This window comes from Stegostoma tigrinum, chromosome 4, assembly GCF_030684315.1.
Source record: "Stegostoma tigrinum isolate sSteTig4 chromosome 4, sSteTig4.hap1, whole genome shotgun sequence".
NCBI classification, from domain to species: domain Eukaryota; kingdom Metazoa; phylum Chordata; class Chondrichthyes; order Orectolobiformes; family Stegostomatidae; genus Stegostoma; species Stegostoma tigrinum.
The window spans coordinates 59,261,025-59,280,863 of record NC_081357.1 but is presented as its reverse complement, the minus strand read 5'-3'; the positions used below and the strand labels follow the sequence as shown (position 1 = coordinate 59,280,863).

The 19,839-nt window shown below is 42.0% G+C and overlaps 1 protein-coding gene across 5 annotated transcripts in view; it reads right to left on the bottom strand.

Annotated features, from left to right (window-relative positions):
• Window positions 1-19,839, bottom strand: part of LOC125452666 (histone deacetylase 2) — a 133,277-nt gene that overhangs the window by 61,779 nt on the left and 51,659 nt on the right. For all 5 annotated transcript variants that reach the window (XR_009445686.1, XR_007247578.2, XM_048531331.2 and 2 more), the window contains exons 6-12: window positions 15,960-16,101; window positions 14,751-14,843; window positions 14,455-14,563; window positions 14,198-14,338; window positions 12,746-12,854; window positions 7,669-7,799; window positions 3,537-3,689 (exon numbers count right to left, since the gene is read on the bottom strand). Coding sequence is in view for 3 of the 5 variants with exons in the window: in XM_048531331.2 (XP_048387288.1) it covers window positions 3,537-3,689; window positions 7,669-7,799; window positions 12,746-12,854; window positions 14,198-14,338; window positions 14,455-14,563; window positions 14,751-14,843; window positions 15,960-16,101 (878 nt within the window). In the remaining 2 variants the exon portion in view is untranslated. The remainder of the gene's footprint in view (window positions 1-3,536; window positions 3,690-7,668; window positions 7,800-12,745; window positions 12,855-14,197; window positions 14,339-14,454; window positions 14,564-14,750; window positions 14,844-15,959; window positions 16,102-19,839) is intronic.

Below are 19,839 nucleotides of genomic sequence, written 5' to 3'. Positions count from 1 at the left end.
CGAGGTTCGTCCCGAGCAGCTCCGTGACGCGGGACTCCGTGCTCTACGGGCTGTTTCCGGGGACGCACGCCGAGACCAACATCAACTGCGCCTGGAGGACCATCAATACGGTGAAAGACGCTCTTTGGTCTGCCCACAACTTGCTGGTCTGCCAGCTGAAAGAACTGACCCCGACCGAGTGTTGCAGACTGGCGCAGTCCAAGGTCCAGGACTACGTGCTGAGGGACACGCTAAAGCTTGGGTCAACCGCCGCCAAGGCGCGGTGGGGAAAGACCACCCTATGAAACCCCTCGTCCAGAATAGGAAGAAGAACCCTATCTGGTAACTGGGCCCAGCTGGCGCCTTCCCCAACTGGTCAGGGGGCCAACGGGGACTGTGCGGGGTGACGACTGCTGGGGTGGTTTCTTTGCTTTGTTTTTTTTTCCTTCTTTGTTTTTTTTTCCTTTAGTTGGTGTATGTACCCCCTGGGTAACCCGGAGCGGCTTGCATGACTCGGTAGGTGTGTACATATAAGATAACAAAATGTGAGGCTGGATGAACACAGCAGGCCAAGCAGCATCTCAGGAGCACAAAAGCTGACGTTTCGGGCCTAGACCCTTCATCAGAGAGGGGGATGGGGAGAGGGAACTGGAATAAATAGGGAGAGAGGGGGAGGCGGACCGAACATGGAGAGTAAAGAAGATAGGTGGAGAGAGTATAGGTGGGGAGGTGGGGAGGGGATAGGTCAGTCCAGGGAAGACGGACAGGTCAAGGAGGTGGGATGAGGTTCGTAGGTAGCTGGGGGTGCGGCTTGGGGTGGGAGGAAGGGATGGGTGAGAGGAAGAACCGGTTAGGGAGGCAGAGACAGGTTGGACTGGTTTTGGGATGCAGTGGGTGGGGGGGAAGAGCTGGGCTGGTTTAGGGATGCAGTAGGGGAAGGGGAGATTTTGAAACTGGTGAAGTCCACATTGATACCATATGGCTGCAGGGTTCCCAGGCGGAATATGAGTTGCTGTTCCTGCAACCTTCGGGTGGCATCATTGTGGCAGTGCAGGAGGCCCATGATTGACATGTCATCTAGAGAATGGGAGGGGGAGTGGAAATGGTTTGCGACTGGGAGGTGCAGCTGTTTGTTGCGAACTGAGCGGAGGTGTTCTGCAAAGCGGTCCCCAAGCCTCCGCTTGGTTTCCCCAATGTAGAGGAAGCCGCACCGGGTACAGTGGATGCAGTATACCACATTGGCAGATGTGCAGGTGAACCTCTGCTTAATGTGGAATGTCATCTTGGGGCCTGGGATAGGGGTGAGAGAGGAGGTGTGGGGGCAAGTGTAGCATTTCCTGTGGTTGCAGGGGAAGGTGCCGGGTGTGGTGGGGTTGGAGGGCAGTGTGGAGCGAACAAGGGAGTCACGGAGAGAGTGGTCTCTCCGGAAAGCAGACAGGGGAGGGGATGGAAAAATGTCTTGGGTGGTGGGGTCGGATTGTAAATGGCGGAAGTGGTAGGGTGGTGTGTGAGAACGAGGGGGATCCTCTTAGGGCGGTTGTGGCGGTGGCGGGGTGTGAGGGATGTGTTGCGCCAAATACGGGAGATGCGGTCAAGGGCGTTCTCGATCACTGTGGGGGGAAAGTTGCGGTCCTTAAAGAACTTGGACATCTGGGATGTGCGGGAGTGGAATGTCTTATCGTGGGAGCAGATGCGGCGGAGGCGGAGGAATTGGGAATAGGGGATGGAATTTTTGCAGGAGGGTGGGTGGGAGGAGGTGTATTCTAAGTAGCTGTGGGAGTCGGTGGGCTTGAAATGGACATCAGTTACAAGCTGGTTGCCTGAGATGGAGACTGAGAAGTCCAGGAAGGTGAGGGATGTGCTGGAGATGGCCCAGGTGAACTGAAGGTTGGGGTGGAAGGTGTTGGTGAAGTGGATGAACTGTTCGAGCTCCTCTGGGGAGCAAGAGGCGGCGCCGATACAGTCATCAATGTACCGGAGGAAGAGGTGGGGTTTGGGGCCTGTGTAGGTGCGGAAGAGGGACTGTTCCACGTAACCTACAAAGAGGCAGGCATAGCTGGGGCCCATGTGGGTGCCCATGGCCACCCCCTTGGTCTGTAGGACTCCCTTGTTCGCTCCACACTGCCCTCCAACCCCAACACACCTGGCACCTTCCCCTGCAACCGCAGGAAATGCTACACTTGTCCCCACACCTCCTCCCTCACCCCTATCCCAGGCCCCAAGATGACATTCCACATTAAGCAGAGGTTCACCTGCACATCTGCCAATGTGGTATACTGCATCCACTGTACCCAGTGTGGCTTCCTCTACATTGGGGAAACCAAGCGGAGGCTTGGGGACCGCTTTGCAGAACACCTCCGCTCAGTTCGCAACAAACAACTGCACCTCCCAGTCGCAAACCATTTCCACTCCCCCTCCCATTCTCTAGATGACATGTCAATCATGGGCCTCCTGCACTGCCACAATGATGCCACCCGAAGGTTGCAGGAACAGCAACTCATATTCTGCCTGGGAACCCTGCAGCCATATGGTACCAATGTGGACTTCACCAGTTTCAAAATCTCCCCTTTACCCACTGCATCCCTAAGCCAGCCCAGTTCGTCCCCTCCCCCCACTGCACCACACAACCAGCCCAGCTCTTCCCCCCCACCCACTGCATCCCAAAACCAGTCCAACCTGTCTCTGCCTCCCTAACCGGTTCTTCCTCTCACCCATCCCTTCCTCCCACCCCAAGCCGCACCCCCAGCTACCTACGAACCTCATCCCACCTCCTTGACCTGTCCGTCTTCCCTGGACTGACCTATCCCCTCCCCACCTCTCCACCTATACTCTCTCCACCTATCTTCTTTACTCTCCATCTTCGGTTCGCCTCCCCCTCTCTCCCTATTTATTCCAGTTCCCTCTCCCCATCCCCCTCTCTGATGAAGGGTCTAGGCCCGAAACGTCAGCTTTTGTGCTCCTGAGATGCTGCTTGGCCTGCTGTGTTCATCCAGCCTCACATTTTGTTATCTTGGAATTCTCCAGCATCTGCAGTTCCCATTATTTCTGATGCTAGGTGTGTACATATGTTTTTTTTTGTCCATCTTACGAATAAAGTATATTTTTTCAAATAAAAAAAAGTGACGAAACGTCTGAAAACTAACCTTCCAGCTCAGCAAGCAAACTCACATCCAGAACCTCAACCTGAGCTACAAATCTTCTCAAAACTCGCAAGTTTATAAGTTTTATTAGTGTTTGTTTCTAACTTAAATTTTACAGAGTGAAATAACTAATAATTGGAACGAGGAAGAAGTTAAAATATCACTAGTTCATTAAAAAACCCAGTTCAACTTTATTCACTGCAAGGCTAAATAGTGTAGAAGTGGAGCTATTTGCCCACTCACTAATTACTTGGCCATTGCATCTCAACAGCATCCCCTCTGAAAGAGTGCAGAATCACTGCCAGCAACATCCAACTTTCCATATTATTCCACTTATCTGGACTCTGAGAACCACTATAGAAAATCCTAACAGCTGTAGCCATTATCACTGCAAAATCCAGATCATAGCACACTTACCAATTTTTCTTTCTTCCAGTTCCTTCTTTTCTTCAATTCTTGCTCGCTTGCTACTTTTCTTATGATTTGCAATATTTCGTCTACCTCCTTCTCCTTCATCTTCAGAATCTGAAAATTCCTCATCACGGGCTATTCTTTTGTCAGAAGCTCGAACTACAACAAAACCAAAAATAAATTTGAAAATGCCCTTAATCTAGAATCAGAAAATTTAAAATTCTCTGTGTTTATATTATTCACAGACATAAAGAAAGATGGCCAGTTAGACAGATTTTAATTTATCCAATGCCTTTCATGACGTCATAATATCCCAAAGCATTTTGAAATAAATTTAAAGTACAATCATCATTGCAATGTAGAAAATGCAACAGCACACTTCATAGAAGATCTCAAAAATAACAAACAGAAAACTGTTAAATGTTTCTTGTGGGACAAATGTTGTTCAGGCCAAAAGAAAGAATTCTACACTGCTAAGTAAAAAAAGATTGCCATGGAATCTTTTGCTTCTACTGGAAAGGGTGGGCAGGGCCTTTGTTCAATGTGTCACTCAAAAGACACCATCTAATGCAGCATTCCCTCAATATAACATTTTACAGTGCCAGCCTAAATTGTATACTCAAGTCCCTATAACATTCTGACTCAGGAGGAAGTGCTACCATTAAGCTCTGCTATCTTAGAAGTACACAATCTTAAGAGTCCTGGAAGAAAAGTTGCACAACAGTTAAACATCAGTTTTCAAATATATTTCTGCTGATACAGCAAGTGCTTTTTTGAGGAAATAAATCACATTGCTTTCTCCCACAAGCTGAGAATCAGAAAATCTAAAGACAGAGGCATTTGAAGCTATTATTTCAAATTGTTGTTTTTACTCATTAACTGCCGAAAACATGGGAGAAAAATGGCCTCTGATCGGAGTACCATCTGACAGAATCATCTTCTTGTACTGCTGGTTTTGTACGAAGGCCACCTGCCTATAGTGGCACGGGCACATTTCCAAATATTTCTTCATACAAGGATAATTTCTGGTTCCACTAGATGTTCTCGCTGCCAATCTGCAACCTCCATGACCTCTAAAATATCAAAATAAATTTGGTATTTTTCCAAGTTTGGTTTGTTGTTCATCCCATTTAGCAATCTTGATTCCAAGTTCTGGAATTTCCTTCCTAAGGTTTCCTTGCCTTTCTACCTCTGAAGGTCACTTTGCCTTTTCATCTCCCTCTCCTCCTTTTAGGCCCTCCTTAACAACTACCTTTTAGTCAACACTTCTGATATCTATTCGTTGCGGCTCATGGCAATATTTGTCAGTTTACATTTCCATGAATTTTTTTTACATTTTTACACTAAAGTTCAACATCCTCAACCGAACATATTTGTGAGTGGCTCTAAATAAAATTTTGCCCTTCCAGGGACTGCTCAGAAAGTAGAAGCAGAGAAACAATCTATGAAACAAACTTGCCGCATTCACATGGGACACATCTGCACCGTCACATCAGACCTCAACACGTGTTACCTTGCGTCAAGCAAATTACTGTCCACTCGTTTTGCAAAAGTAATCATATGCACATTTTTCTGACACTCAGTTGAAGGCAACAATGTGCGCCTAAACTGGAATTCTCTGCTAAGCAAAATACATTGTGTCCTTATTTCAGACTTTGAGCATCCACAAAGTGGTGATGAGATTCTGTAGGTCTGGCAGCATCTGCAGAGAGAGAAGCAGAATCAACATTTTGAGTCTGACAATGACTATCCTTTTGAACTGAAAATGACTGATATGGTGATTTTATGCCACGGACAGAGATAGGGCATAGACTATGAGGGTGATCAGACCAAAAGGCAACATGGTAAAAGAGAGATGGAGATGTAAAATTAGTATAAATGACAGGTGTGAAAAGAAGAAAATGGACTCAAACTGCTGATAGCACTCTGGACCCCTGTCCACAGCACAAAAAAAACACCATTATCCAGCTCGTCCAGTTCTACAGAAGTCATATCTGACTCGAAGTATTCACTCTGTTTCCCTCTCACTGATGCTGCCAGATCTGTCAAGCTCCTCCAGCACTTACTGATTTTATATCATTATACCATTCCACTGACATCTTGTCCTCTCAAACATTACTCCCTACATGTATACTGGCTGAAGTAAACCAGCCTTCCTATGCCTCACATACCACTCCATGGTGACCTTTTCAAACCACTTTCTACCTGTCTTCCATTTTGGTGTCCCACCTTTGCATTACAACAGTGTTTAAGTGAATAGAGTTTGAGCCAATCTAGTAACTCAAAGATTCGCCCATCATGAGGCACCATGAGTCATAGGCAATAGCAGAATTGAATTTAATCACAATCTGTAACCTCATAACTTGCCATATCCCACACAGTACCAACACTGCCAAGTTGGAGGACAACTTGTATGTGAAACTGTGCAACTGCATGCAAAAAGAAAGAGCTCAGTACTTCCACAAAGAACAGTTCTGTCATAACCATTTGTGAATGTGGTAGATAATTAAACCAATCAACAGAAGAGGAGGATCCACAAAAATCCCATTTCTTCATGATGGGCTGTCTAGTACGTTAGTGCAAAAGGCAAGGCAAAAGCATTTGCAACAATCTTCAGCCAGAAGTGCTGAGTGGACGACTAGCTCAGCAACCTCCTGAGGTCCTTAGCATTATGGGTGCTCATCTCTGGACAACTCAATTCACACCATTTGACATTAAGAAACCAATGAAGACACAGGATACTATAAGACAAAGGGATTTGACAACTCCAGTGTTGAGGTGAGAAAGATCACCTTTGACATCAAGGGAGCATTCAACCACATACTGCATCAAGGAGCTTTCAAAAAATTTAAATCAATAGGAATAGGGGAAGAATCTACACTGTGGAAGCATACCTAGCACAAAGGAAAATGGTTGTGTTTTTGGAGGTTAATTATCTCAGTCCAGGACTTAAATACAGAAAATCATCAGGATGGTGTCCTAGAACAAACCATCTTCAGCTGTTTCCATCATCATAAGGCAATAAGTGGAGATGTACACTGCTGACTGCACTATTTTCAGCACCATTCCCAACTCTTCAGATACAAAAGCAGCCCATACTCATATGCGTAAGACAACATTGAGATTTGAGCTGGTTAGTGACAAGTAACATTTGTGCCATGCAAATGCCAAGCACCTCCAAAAGCGAGAGAATCTAACCACTGCCCATGATGTTTAGCGGCACTGCAATCACTAAACTCCCAATATCAACGTCCTGGGGGTGACATTAACCAGGATCTTAACTGGACCAGCTATATCAATTGTGTGGCTATAAAAGCAAATTAAAGAAATTTGCAACAACACACCTTTTAACTCCCAATGCCTGTCCACCATCTATTGGACAAAAGTCAGGACTGTGGTGGAATGCTGTCCACTTGCTTGGATGGGTGAACCTCCAACAACATTCAAAAAACTTGACAACACCTTGGACAAAGCAGCCCACTTGACTAGCACCCCACATACAACTTTAAACATTCATTCCCTTCACCACCAATGCATAGAGGCATATGCAACAACCACTGCAGCAAATCACCAAGGATCTTCAGACATCACCTTCCAAACCTGTGGCCTCCACCACCTGGAAGAAAAAGGATAGCAGATACTTGGAAACACTAAACCTGAAAGTTTCCTCTCAGTCCGTACATGACCTTGACTTGGAAGCATATTATCAGTCATTCACTATCACTGAGTCAAAATCCAGGAATTCCACATCAGATTGGGTTTGCCTAATCTATAAGGACTACAAAGGTTTCAGAAGGTGGCCCACTACCACCTCCCCAAAGGAAAATGTGACAGACAATATGTGCTGACCTAGTAAGTGATACACATTTCCCCTGAATGAACAATAATAACAATATAATAATAGTAACAAATGACATAACAAAAATGCAAAGCGACCTTCTTGTGCAAGATCTACCAGCATTACCCTTTAGATAAAAGAACAGGAAACACAAAAAATCACTAATAAGCTCCTTAAGGGTGGCACACTTTGGACTCCCAGAGTGAGAGTTACTTGTGGGTTTGCATTTCCTAAATATAAAATATAAATAATAAACGCATGAAAGCTAATGTTATAAAATATTGATAGACTACCACTAACTTGAAATTCGTTTGTTAGGATCATCATCGTCCTCTTCTCCACTGTTTTCTTGAATAGCATCCTCTGGAATAGCCTGTATCTGGACACCAGGTGCATGAGGCAGCATACGTAGATTTTCAAATAGCCGGATTCTGCAACGAGAAAAGACAAAATACAACTTTTTTTTCCCCCAAGTACAATTGTACAATTTTATACAAAACAGGAAAATCTTTCACCTAAAATTAACTTGTCATTTCGGTGAATTATAAAATTGAAACTCAACTTTTTTTAAACAACCAAAAGGATTTCATGCATGTGCAAAATGCATATTCCAATCAGTAAAGATGATTTGCAAACTACCGTAATATGCAAGAAAACGATCATAGAAACCCTACAATGTGGAAACAGGCCATTCAGCCCAACAAATTCACACTGCCCCTCTGAACAGCATCTCACTCAGACTCATTCCCCCCACCCCTGCATTTCCCTTGTCTAAACCATCTAACCTAACATCCCTGGGCACTATGGGCAATTTAGCACAGCCAATCCACCTAAGCTGCACATCTTTGGACTGTAGGAGGAAACCACAGCACCCAGAGAAAACCCACACAGACACGGGGAGAATGTGCAAACTCCACACACGCAGTTGCCCGAGACTGGAATCGAACTCGGGTCCCTGACGCTGTAAGGCAGCAGTGCTAACCACTGAGCCACTGTGCCGTCATGTGATGTGACGGGCTGCCAATTACAGGAATCTGATTTTGGTTTCCATTGATTTCAGTAGAAATGAAAATCAATAGTATCTACATGACCAGTATTGTACTGTTAAGCAAAGTTGAAGCGTCCACCGCTTCAGAGTTTAAGTGTTCTAAGTGTATGTTAAACCATTTGAGACCAGGAGTTGCAATTCTTGAAAGATAGACAATTACGCTTACTTACAAAATATATATGGTTACCACATATCCATATTCATTTATGAAATCAACAACACCTGAAAACGCCCAAACTCATCTTTTCTTCCACAATCTTTAGAACATGGAAAAGTACAGCACAGGAATAGGCCAACCTTCTTTTTAGTTTACATCTTTCTCTAAATTTCAAATACTGAGATGAAGGTTGCCTGCAGATTATCCAGCTTGGGAAACAAAATGAAACCAGACATGAATACACAATTGGACTACAATTTTGGGCACAGCAGAGAGTATAATGATGAATTTGTAACAGCACAGCTAGAAATTTAAACCCAACCACATCTGCTCAACCATGATGTCCACCTGCCTGAACATAGTCCGTAGCCCTCTATTCTCTGCCTGTTCATGTGTCAATCTAAATGTGTCTTTACCAACTTCTTCACAGTGCATTTCAGTCACTTACCATCCTGCTTCAAAAACCTTGCTTCGCACATCTCCTTTAAAAATTATCTTCTCTCACTTTAAACCGATGCCATCCAATATTTTTTCTCACGGGGAAAACAAGAGATCGACTGTCTACCCTCTCCATGATACTCATAATTTTACATACTTTGATTACGTCGGCCCTCAGCCTCCGACACTCTAGTAAAAATAATCCATGTTTGTCTCACCTTTCCTTACAGCTAAAACACTGCAATCCAGGCAACATACTGGTAAACTTCTTTTGCATCTTCTCCAAAGCCTCCACATCCTTCCTCCAGTGTGGTAGGCAAATCTGCATACAATTCTCCAAATGTTGCCTGATCAAAGTTTTGTATAGCTGGAACATGACATATTAACTTTTATAGATAACACAGTGTGGAGCTAGAGGAACGTAGCAGGCCAGGCAGCATCAGAGGAGCAGGGAAGTTGACGTTTCGGGTCAGGACCCCATTTTCTGAAAAGAGTCCTGACCTGAAACGTCAACTTCCCTACTCTGATGCTGTCTGGCCTGCTGTATTCCTCCAGCTCCACACTGTGTTATCACTGACTCCAGCATCTACAGTCCTTACTATCTCTGTCAACTTTTATACTTCTTTACCATCTTATTTGCTTTGGAATGTCAGATGCCTCAATCAGGTACTGATTGCCTTTGAACAAACTGCTAGCCTGCAAGAATCCTGCACTGTTTTGCTTGTTACGCACCGTTCATCGTAAGTCTATCACCAGCCACTTAAAGGGCAACAAACAGTAAAAGGATGGAATGACAGTCCATGATACTTCCTGTAACAGACTTACATGGGGTGGAGACAGGAAGTGGCAAGGTGCGTACCAACTACATTCCGATTTGATTAATTGTCCATCTTCCTTCAAACACACCACAGGAAAGGGTACCATATTCCACCCAGTGCGTTTAGGAAGGTCAAGATCCTGGACACCTAGTATGGATTGTCTGTTAAGGGTTCACATTCACTGAGGTGAAATAACGATATGAACATCCATGAGTCCACTTTATATTTTATAGAAAAAGGTGGCACATGGCAATTTGCAACAAATTTGTACTGTGCATCTGCATTCTCATTTAAGTAAGACGATTCAACAGCAACTTGAAATTCTATCAGAACTTTAATGCAGCAAAGTATTTAATATGGGGATATCCTATGTGAGTCTCCACATAACTATGATTCCCTGGCATTTGCTTCAAGAAAAAAATTGTAGGACATGTTGATTCATTTCATAATTATGTCACATAGCAATAAATACAGTGTAGCTCAAATAGTCTGCAGTGATTCAAGAAGACAGCTTGCCACCACCCTGTCAAAGGGCAACTACAGATGAGCAATAAATGCTGAACCAATCAGTAATGCCCTCATCTATGAAGTAATTACATAAGACCTAATTGTTCATAATCGGACAATATTGTGATGAAAGATGTTCAGACCACTTACATAATCCACCAAGTCTACTTTATTTAAGAAATATCTTACAAATATTGAAAATAAGAGGCATCTTCTGTGATGCATTCTTTGTCAAAGCTCAAAGTTCTCCCATTCACTGAATACTTTAACAAACAATCTCACTAAATCAATGGGGAATTTAACAATAGTATTTTACAGTCTTAAAAGCTGGGATATGAACTAGAACAACACTTAGGTTGTAGACATGCTCACCGAGCTGGTGGGTTTGGTTGCAAATGTTCACTCTGCTAGGTAACATCGTCAGTGTGTCTCCAGTTAAACATCAGTGTTCTGTCCAGCTTGTTATTTATATGCCTCAGTTTGCTGGGGTGGTTGGCATGACCCAAACTCTGGGTCCAATATGTAGATGACATCTTTGTGAATATTAAATGCACACAACTAGAAGAAACCCACCGACAGATAAATAATGCCCTTACTCAGATAAAATTCACGAAAGAAGAAGAGAACAACAACCGACTACCCTTCCTGGATATAATGGCAGAATGCAAAAACAACAGGGAACTCCAGACTAGCGTATATGGAAAAACCACACATATGGACGAGGTACTCAATTCCACTCACAACCACCCCAATGCCCACAAATGGAGCTGCATCAAGACATTATTTAAACGAGCCACAACACATTGCAACAACCTGGAACTACGCAAAGCAGAACCGGAACTAAGCACAATCCGCCATTACCTCCAAGACAGATCACAACAGGAAGACACAACACAACCAGACTCACTAATCACCCCACCATACATCAAGGACATTTCACAGATGACCACAAGACTACTCAGGCCCTAGGTAGCCCACAAACCGACTGTGTCCCACACCCAAAAACAGCAAAACTGGGGTAATATATAAAATACCATACAAGGACTGTGAGAAACACTTATAGGCCAAACCGGAAGAAAATTGAATACACGGATACATGAATACCAACCAGCTACCAAGAGACATGACAAATTCTCACTTGTCTCACTACACACAAACAATGAGGGACACAAATTTGACTGGGACAACACATCCATAATCTTTCAAATCAAACAGAGACACGCCAGGGTATTCCTGGAGGACTGGTATTCCAACCGGACCTCCGTCAAGACATTGAATTAGACACTGTGTCCAAACCTCTGAGAAATAAAACCACCCCAGCAAACAGAGACATATAAATAACAAGTGTGACAGAACACTGACGCTTCAGCAGAGGTGCACTGACGATGTTGCCGAGCAGGTGGTGAAACATTTGCAACCAAACCCACTGGCTCGGTGAGCACGTCTACAGCCTCATCCACAACCTAAGCTGCAAATCTTCTCGAAACCATGAGAACAATACTTATCAGGCTTGGTTTCTCAACATAGACTGTAATACAGAAGTGAAACAGTTGACAGAATCCAAACAAACAAAAGCACAATTTGCAGAATTCTCACACTGCACAAACTCCTACCCAAATCTGAAAAGTCATTCTTGCGTAAAATGCAAAGGAAACATGACTGAACTGCAAGATGAAAAGAACATAAGGCTTTACACCCAAATCAGAAGCTCCATTTATTTGCGTATTTGCATATATTTACGTAGCAGCACCGACATTCACGACAAATGACAACACCTCCCAGTCACAAACCACTTCAACTCCCCCTCCTACTCCCTGGACAACATGTCCATCCTGGGCCCCCTCCAGTGTCACAATAATGCCACCCGTAAACTGAAGGAACAGCATATCATATTCCGCCTTGGAAACCTACAACCCAATGGTCTCAATGTGGACTTAACAAGCTTCAAAATCTCCCCACCCCGACCTCATACCAAAACCAACCCTTCCTCTCATCCCTGCCTCCTTGGCCTATCCGTCTTCTCTCCCACCTATCGGCTCCTCCCACCTCACTGGCCAACTCCCTTCCCAAATCCCTACCTACACTCACCTTTACTAGCTTCAAACCCCACCTCCTTGACCTGTCCGTCGTCTCTCCATCTATCTGCTCTACTATCCACCTTCTATCACCACTTCCCTCTCTCTATTTATTTCAGAGCCCCCTTCCCCTCCCCCATTTCTGAAGGGTCCAGACCTGAAACGTCAGCTTTCCTGCTCCTCTGAAGCTGCCTGGCCTGCTGTGTTCATCCAGCTCCACAAATTGTTATCTCAGACTCCAGCACTGGCAGTTCCGACTATGTCTAGATTTGCTTCTGGTGGGTCAGGAACCTCAAGAAGTACTCATGACTGATAACTAAATTACAGTACTTACTTAATCTTTTCCATGTATTCCAATGTGTTCTGATTCGTCATATTGGAAGGACTGATGTGCAATTTAAAGTCGGGCCCGAAATATTCAAAGTAGTCATTGTACGGTAATTCTAAGTTCACAAAATAAGCAATGTAAACTAGAGATCAAGATAATATCAAAACATTGGCAAAATATCAGTGTTAATCCATGCTATTTTTATATAAATCGCTTATCAAAAGCGAAAGGACGACTCTCAAACTCAAGATTAAACAGGCTGACCAGACAACATACCATCTCTTACGTCCTGCCGTTAGGCAAGAAGGTCACTTAAAAATCCACAAAATTATCAGCAGATACTCCATAATAGGTAATGCTGAATAAGTGCAACTTTGTGTTATATGGAGTGTTTGGTCCATTTAGAGGATAGAAGTTAAATAAATGAGGGAGCAAGAAATAGTGGAAATATGTTAAAGGTGAGGTTCAGCAAATAAAATGAGACAAAATATTTGTGAAATGTTAAAAAAGGCAAAGACCAGTTGGGGAAAACAGTCTGTCCTGTATCACACATTCAACACAATACTGATACCCTAGTCAGATATAGCTGCATGTGGTGTTGACTTGCGCGCGAGCTGGCTTGTTTTTGTTCAGAGGTTTCGTCACCATGCTAGGTGGGATCGTCAGTGGAGTGAGGACATGTGGCCTCGGTAGGTCTGGAGACTGATTCTTGGCAGTGATGGCGAAGCAACAGAAGCAGTAGAGGTGGGGTCTCATAGGGCATTGGCATCGTCATTGCTGTTCCCAGATCAGGACTCCTTGAGAACCGGAACTTGCAGAAGCCCCAGAGCTGTACTTGAGGCCCCAGTTTGAACAGAAGATGAACTCTTGGTTAAGTAATTTCTTTTATCCTTATTGTAGCTTAAAATGGAACCAGATTGTGGTAACAAAACACTTTCACTATATCTTCAAGATATGTGACAATAAATAAAACATTCACACACAAAAAAGCTGAACTCAGAAGTACGATTACTAGGTTATTTGTAATATTCTACAGTACACTCTGAGATTTAACTGATTTGACAAGAGATTCCTGTGCAAGTTTATGACATGACATCAGGGAAACTTCCAGAAAAACAAGTGAGTGTAAATGGGCATTTGTGTCATTTCTGTCAGCGTTCTATGAATTAACTAAAGTTAGAGTCAGGAATACTAAGAACTCATCTGACATTCAAGCCCTGATTAATGGCTAGGAATTCTGCCTCATCCATTTGACTTACTTTCATTTTATTTTGTCCAGGTGTATATTCTGACTTAACTAGTTGCATCTACAAGATGTACAATTCTTACAACCAGAAACCATATCAGTTATTTTACATGTCAAAATATGGAATCATTCAACAGAAACTCATCTGTATTCTTCAGTGCTGTTGCCTCTAAGTAAAGAACTACTAGAACTAATTTGTGCCAAATAATTACCATTTGGAATCTCTGTATCCAATGCTACAGCGGTCTCATATGTCCAGCAGCGAGCAACATTGCGGATTGTGTACCCTCCACCTCCTAGCATCAGTAAAGGCAAGTTGAAGGTCTTCATAAATTCCACACATTTAGCATGACCTTTGCAACAAACAAGAAGAACTTATCACAGTGCCAGTTTTAAACTATCAAAATGCATTATATTTGTCAATAACATTACATTTCACAATGACACATGGTGTTAAACCTGTTTGTACCTTTTAATGTGAGATTGAAACATCCAAGTCTGTCGCCTGATAAAGAATCAGCTCCACACTGTAGTACAACTGCACTGGGTTGGTACATTTCCATTACCTTTGTCAAAATCTGCATTAAAAAATGAAACATAGGCTAGATGACCTTATTTGTTTTGATAAAACTGCTATGAATAATTTAATAAAACTGGCAGCACATCATATTAAATTTTTAAACTTCTTTCAAAGTGTTGTGCAATCACTTAACAGTTGTGTTTGAGTAATTACTATGCAAGGAAAGGAAAATTCAGAATACTTACTGGTTTGAATATCTGTTCATAAGACTCATCATCAATTCCATCTCGGAGTGGAAAGTTAACTGCATAATATTTGCCTTTACCTGCACCTATGTCCTACAGGTACAAAATAATGAAAATATGAATTCAGAGACAATTTTGAGGCACAGTAATTACTGAAGACCGCACAAACATTAATTTTTGGTGCAAAGAAAATTTAGACCATACGACTGTGCTTTCAGATACGTTTGTCTCTTCAGCGTATCACTTAATTTTGACTTCAAGTTGCAACCTGTATTACAAATTTTATCACTGTATCATAGGAATGCCAATAGCTTATTATTAAATTTTATACTAATGAATTTGGCCAATCTTGGTGTGCTGTTTACCCTGTTAGCCAAATACTTTCTTTCATACAGTTGAAGCCATTGACAATTAACAGTATTACATAAGCACAACATATCAGAATGACATCTTTCAGATTTGAATTGCAAAATCAAAACCTTTCCAAATTGCAAGGATGCAATACTCTCATATAGCTGAGTATCTTCATTGTTAAAAAGGGAAAACAGTACCAGCTGCTATACCTTTTCACCATCTGGCAGAATATATTACTACAACGTAATCTGCTGGGCCATCATGACTGCAGATTGCAACAGAATCAAAGACACCTGGTCAGCATTACAAATCAAGGTAAAAAGTGAAGGGAAAAGACTCTCTCTTACACAAACCACAGGTAAAAAAGCGTGGCACGTTTTATATCATATTTATTTTGGCATTAAGTAGAATGAAATAAAAACTGCTGAACTGCTTCCTTGAGGAATTATCTATTAATTTGTCACTTCTTTGGAACCTGATCAATAATTAATATCAATGTGCAAAGATCAGAACCAACCAAAACTACGAAAAATAAAGGTTCTGAATAACTTACTGAGACTTCACTGTTTAATACTATTGTTTAGACCAAAAAAAAGCTTACTATTTTCTACAAATTAATACCAGGTTTGAAAGGCAGGCAACAGTCATTAATCACATGTTATAAGGCTGTAAGCAAACAACATCCACACTGACAAGTATAATCTACTAAGATGCAATTTCTAACCATTCACAATGTTTCATACTTTTCAGAAGGCCACTTCTGGGCTTTTGTTATTCTTGTGTTCTTAAAAATGACTTAAGTTCAAAGCTGAAACTTGTATTTATGAACATTTTAACACTGAAACAAATACTCACTCGAAGATCACCTGTACCAGGGAAATATTCACCATATTTATGGAATGAAACAGTCATGACACGGTCTGTCGTGTAAAAAGCTTCTTCTACACCATCTCCATGGTGAATGTCAATATCAATATACAAAACTCTTTGATGATATCTGTGGAAATACAACATATTCACTTTTGGTCTATGCTTCCTGCAAACATAGTGTTCCATGAGAGCACAATCATCCTTTTCAATTAAAGCCAAATGTCAGGCAATTAGGAGGGAACTTAATGATATGGTTTTATTTTATCTATATGAATGTTCTGCACTCCTGTTTAATATTTCAAAACAATTTGTACTGTGCAAATATGTATTTGATGTAGAATTTCCCTTAGCAGTAACAGATCTGCCACTTGTTATACAGGCCAATTTGTAAAATGCAGGAAGAAGAAAGTGAGGTGCGTGTAAATTACGAGTAAACAGAAGCAGCCAAAAATGAAAAGGCAAGCACAGAGGATAATGAGATTTCATGAGAATCATAATACATATAGAAATAACACAGCAAAAACAATTGTATATAAAATAAATAAAATGAGCTGAAAGCATAACATAAGATCATAATTAACAGCGTTATTAAGGAGGAAATGACTGAAATAAAGGAAAGAAGTACAAAATTTGGCAACGGGAAAAAGAGCAGTGTTAGATGTGAAAAATAAAAAGATGAAGTGCATGTACTATAAAGTGAGAAACAAATTAAAAGGAATTAAATTTAATGGCACAACAGAAAGTTCGACTAAAATCTTCGTACAGACAGAAGGGCTCCATGTCTTAGACAAGACGGCTGCAAAGGCCAGGACCTGGATTGAACTCAGCACTGAATTAAAAAACACATTTTTATTGGAGTGTAGTTTGTATCCCACTGCGTGAGACTTAGGACTTATCGAATATGAAAAGTGTACTTTTGGAACTGCTGAACTAACAGTTACTTAAATAGATCCTTTTTCACTTTTTCTGGGGCATGGACATCACTAGGACAGCACATGTTGTTCATCTCTATCTGATCTGTGCGGCTTACCATTCTAAATCGGAGTGCGGTTAAGAGTCAACCATACTGCTGTGGGTCTAGAGTCACCGGTAGACCAGACCAGGTAAGGACAGCAGATAATGGGAACTGCAGATGCTGGAGAATCCGAGATAACAAAGTGTGGAGCTGAATGAACACAGCAGGCCAAGCAACATCTTAGGAGTATAAAAGCTGACGTTTCGGGCCTAGACCCTTCATCAGTAAAGCTGATGAAGCTTTTCTGCTGGAGGATCTAGACCCGAGACGTCAGCTTTTGTACTCCTATGATGTTGCTTGGCCTGCTGTGTTCATCCTGCTCCACACTTTGTTATCTTGGATTCTCCAGCATCTGCAGTTCCCATTATCTCTGATCACAATTTTAACCTCACTGTGAAGCCTCTTCCAGGATGCCTAACCTGAAAAAGTTACCCTCCTCCCTTCGGACCAACCTCAGGGGATCTCTCTCCCACTGCAAATCTCTTGTCGTCTCTTCGGCCTTGAAACCGCTCGACCATGTGCTGAAGCAAACCAGGTACCACAGCCACATCACCTTCTTCAGCACCTGCCTACGGAACCAGATCATCCCCAATGGACTACAGTCTACATTCAAGCCTTCCCAATTTGGCCCCAACTGTGACCATATCTACATCCAGAACATCAAGACTCTTTAGAAGCATTTCTCCCTGCGAGTCCTGAAACACACACTCGCAGCCATGCGCCGGCATGTCCAGGCACTGCAGGCCAGCCTACTTCATCTCACAGCCTCCCTCTCCAAGACCTGCAAAGGACCTCTCCTGTTTTTTTTCTCCCCTTTTCTGATGAAGGGTCTAGGCCCGAAACATCAGCTTTTGTGCTCCCAAGATGCTGCTTGGCCTGCTGTGTTCATCCAGCTCCACACTTTGTCATCTCAGGTAAGGACAGCAGCTGTCCTTTACTAAATGACATTAGCAATGCATTGATCATCATAATCAATGGTAATTTCATGGTCACAATTACTGAGGCAAGCTTTCAATTCCAAATTTATTAATTGCACTTAACTTGCACAACCTGCCATAGCAAATGTGAACCCCAGACTCCAGAGCATTAGCTTGGGCCTCAGGGTTATTAGTCCAATAATATTACCAATCATTCCTTGAATTGATTTTTATTTAAATGTGCTACTCCCTTCTTCAAGGTGGAGCCCAGGGTGGACTCCCTGCTTTAGAACTTTTAGGACTGTAATGCTGAACTTTACTTTTATTTCTTCACTTTTGTAATTTACACCAAAGATTTTGTACCTCGGTATCTTTGTATCTAAGATGGCACTGGAAATGGTGATTTGTTCATTTTTTGCTGCACTCATGCATCGCTGTACTTGAGTATATACAACATCAAGCCTAATTCGAATCGTATTATATTTTTAAAATGTTGGAGAATACAGCCTACTGTTACTCCATGTTGAAAAGAAATCCTTCTTGCAATTTTAATGGCTGTTTGCTATCATAAGTCTGAAACACGGTATTATATCACAATATTCATACTGCTTCCAGAACCTATCACTGCCCTGAACGGGAACAGGCTGTAATTTTACAACTTGATTGACAGCTCCAAGTGGATATCAAGGGTTTAGCTATTTTTGATCTGGGGCATTATTGCTTGATTTTATAAAAGATTATGTATTTAAAATCGTTTCAATGCATTGAATGGGTGTTTTATTAATTAGTTCTTTCTTGAATAGAGTGAAATTTTCAACAGTTACATGAACATAGCTTGGCATGGAAGTTATGAGGTTCCACAGAGAAAGGCAGAGGGGTCAAATGTGATATTGATGGAGCATGAAGAGCCAGCAATTGAGTGGGGTTTTAGGCTAAAGGGGCCTTACTGATTAGGCTCCTCTTGGTCAAAGTTTTACAGCACTGAACAGTCCCGCTAAACAGTCCACCTTGGTACGTGGCAGGGCCCGTGGTAACCTCAAACTATTTCGCAAAGTGGCAAGCCTGACTCCAGTCCACGACAGACAGTGCAAAAATCCAGTGGGTCAGGGCAGTTCTCCCAAGTTGCGTTTGCAGAGTGGAAAATTTCCCAACTCTGTGAATTCAATTCTGGAGCAAAAGTTCAAACACTTGTTGCAAGGAAAATAAATATGTTTTTACAACAGAAATGTTAAAACAAGTATGGTGATACTAATGAAAGGAGAAATAAAGAAAATGAACTTGCATTTATATAGTGCATTTCATGACCTCAAGAATGTCCCAAAGTGCTTTATAGTCAATAAATTATATTGAACTATCGTCATTGTTGTAACAAACGGATATGAGTCAGCTAACTTGCAGACCACATATTTCACTAAAAGTTAAAAAAAAATTGCTTTAGAAAATGAAGAAAAAATGCTGAAAGTATTCCATAGGTCCGGCAGCATCTGTGAAGACAGAAACAAAGTTAACTTTTCGGGTCAAATGTTAACTCTCTTTTTTTTGTTAGATTTTGCCAGACATCCTGAATATTTCCAACATTTCCTGATTTTATTTCAGCGTTTCACTATATACAATACAATGTTACTGTATCATCTGCTTTACATGTCAGTTCAGAGAAAATGATGCCAAGCCACAGGGGATCTCTGCTTCTCCTTTATAGATCATAACATTCAACCTTTTATGGCCATGTAAGAGGGCAGAATGATTTAACATTATCGTACATGTGAAAGACACATCTCTGACTCTGAAGAATTTCAATATCACAGTGATGTAAACTGAAAGGAGATCTAGTATCAATATGCTTACAAATAAATTAGATTTTTAAACAAGTTAAACTGCATTGTGATCCTGCTTACCAGAACCTCAAATTGGTCACAGGGTTATGAAAAGAAAA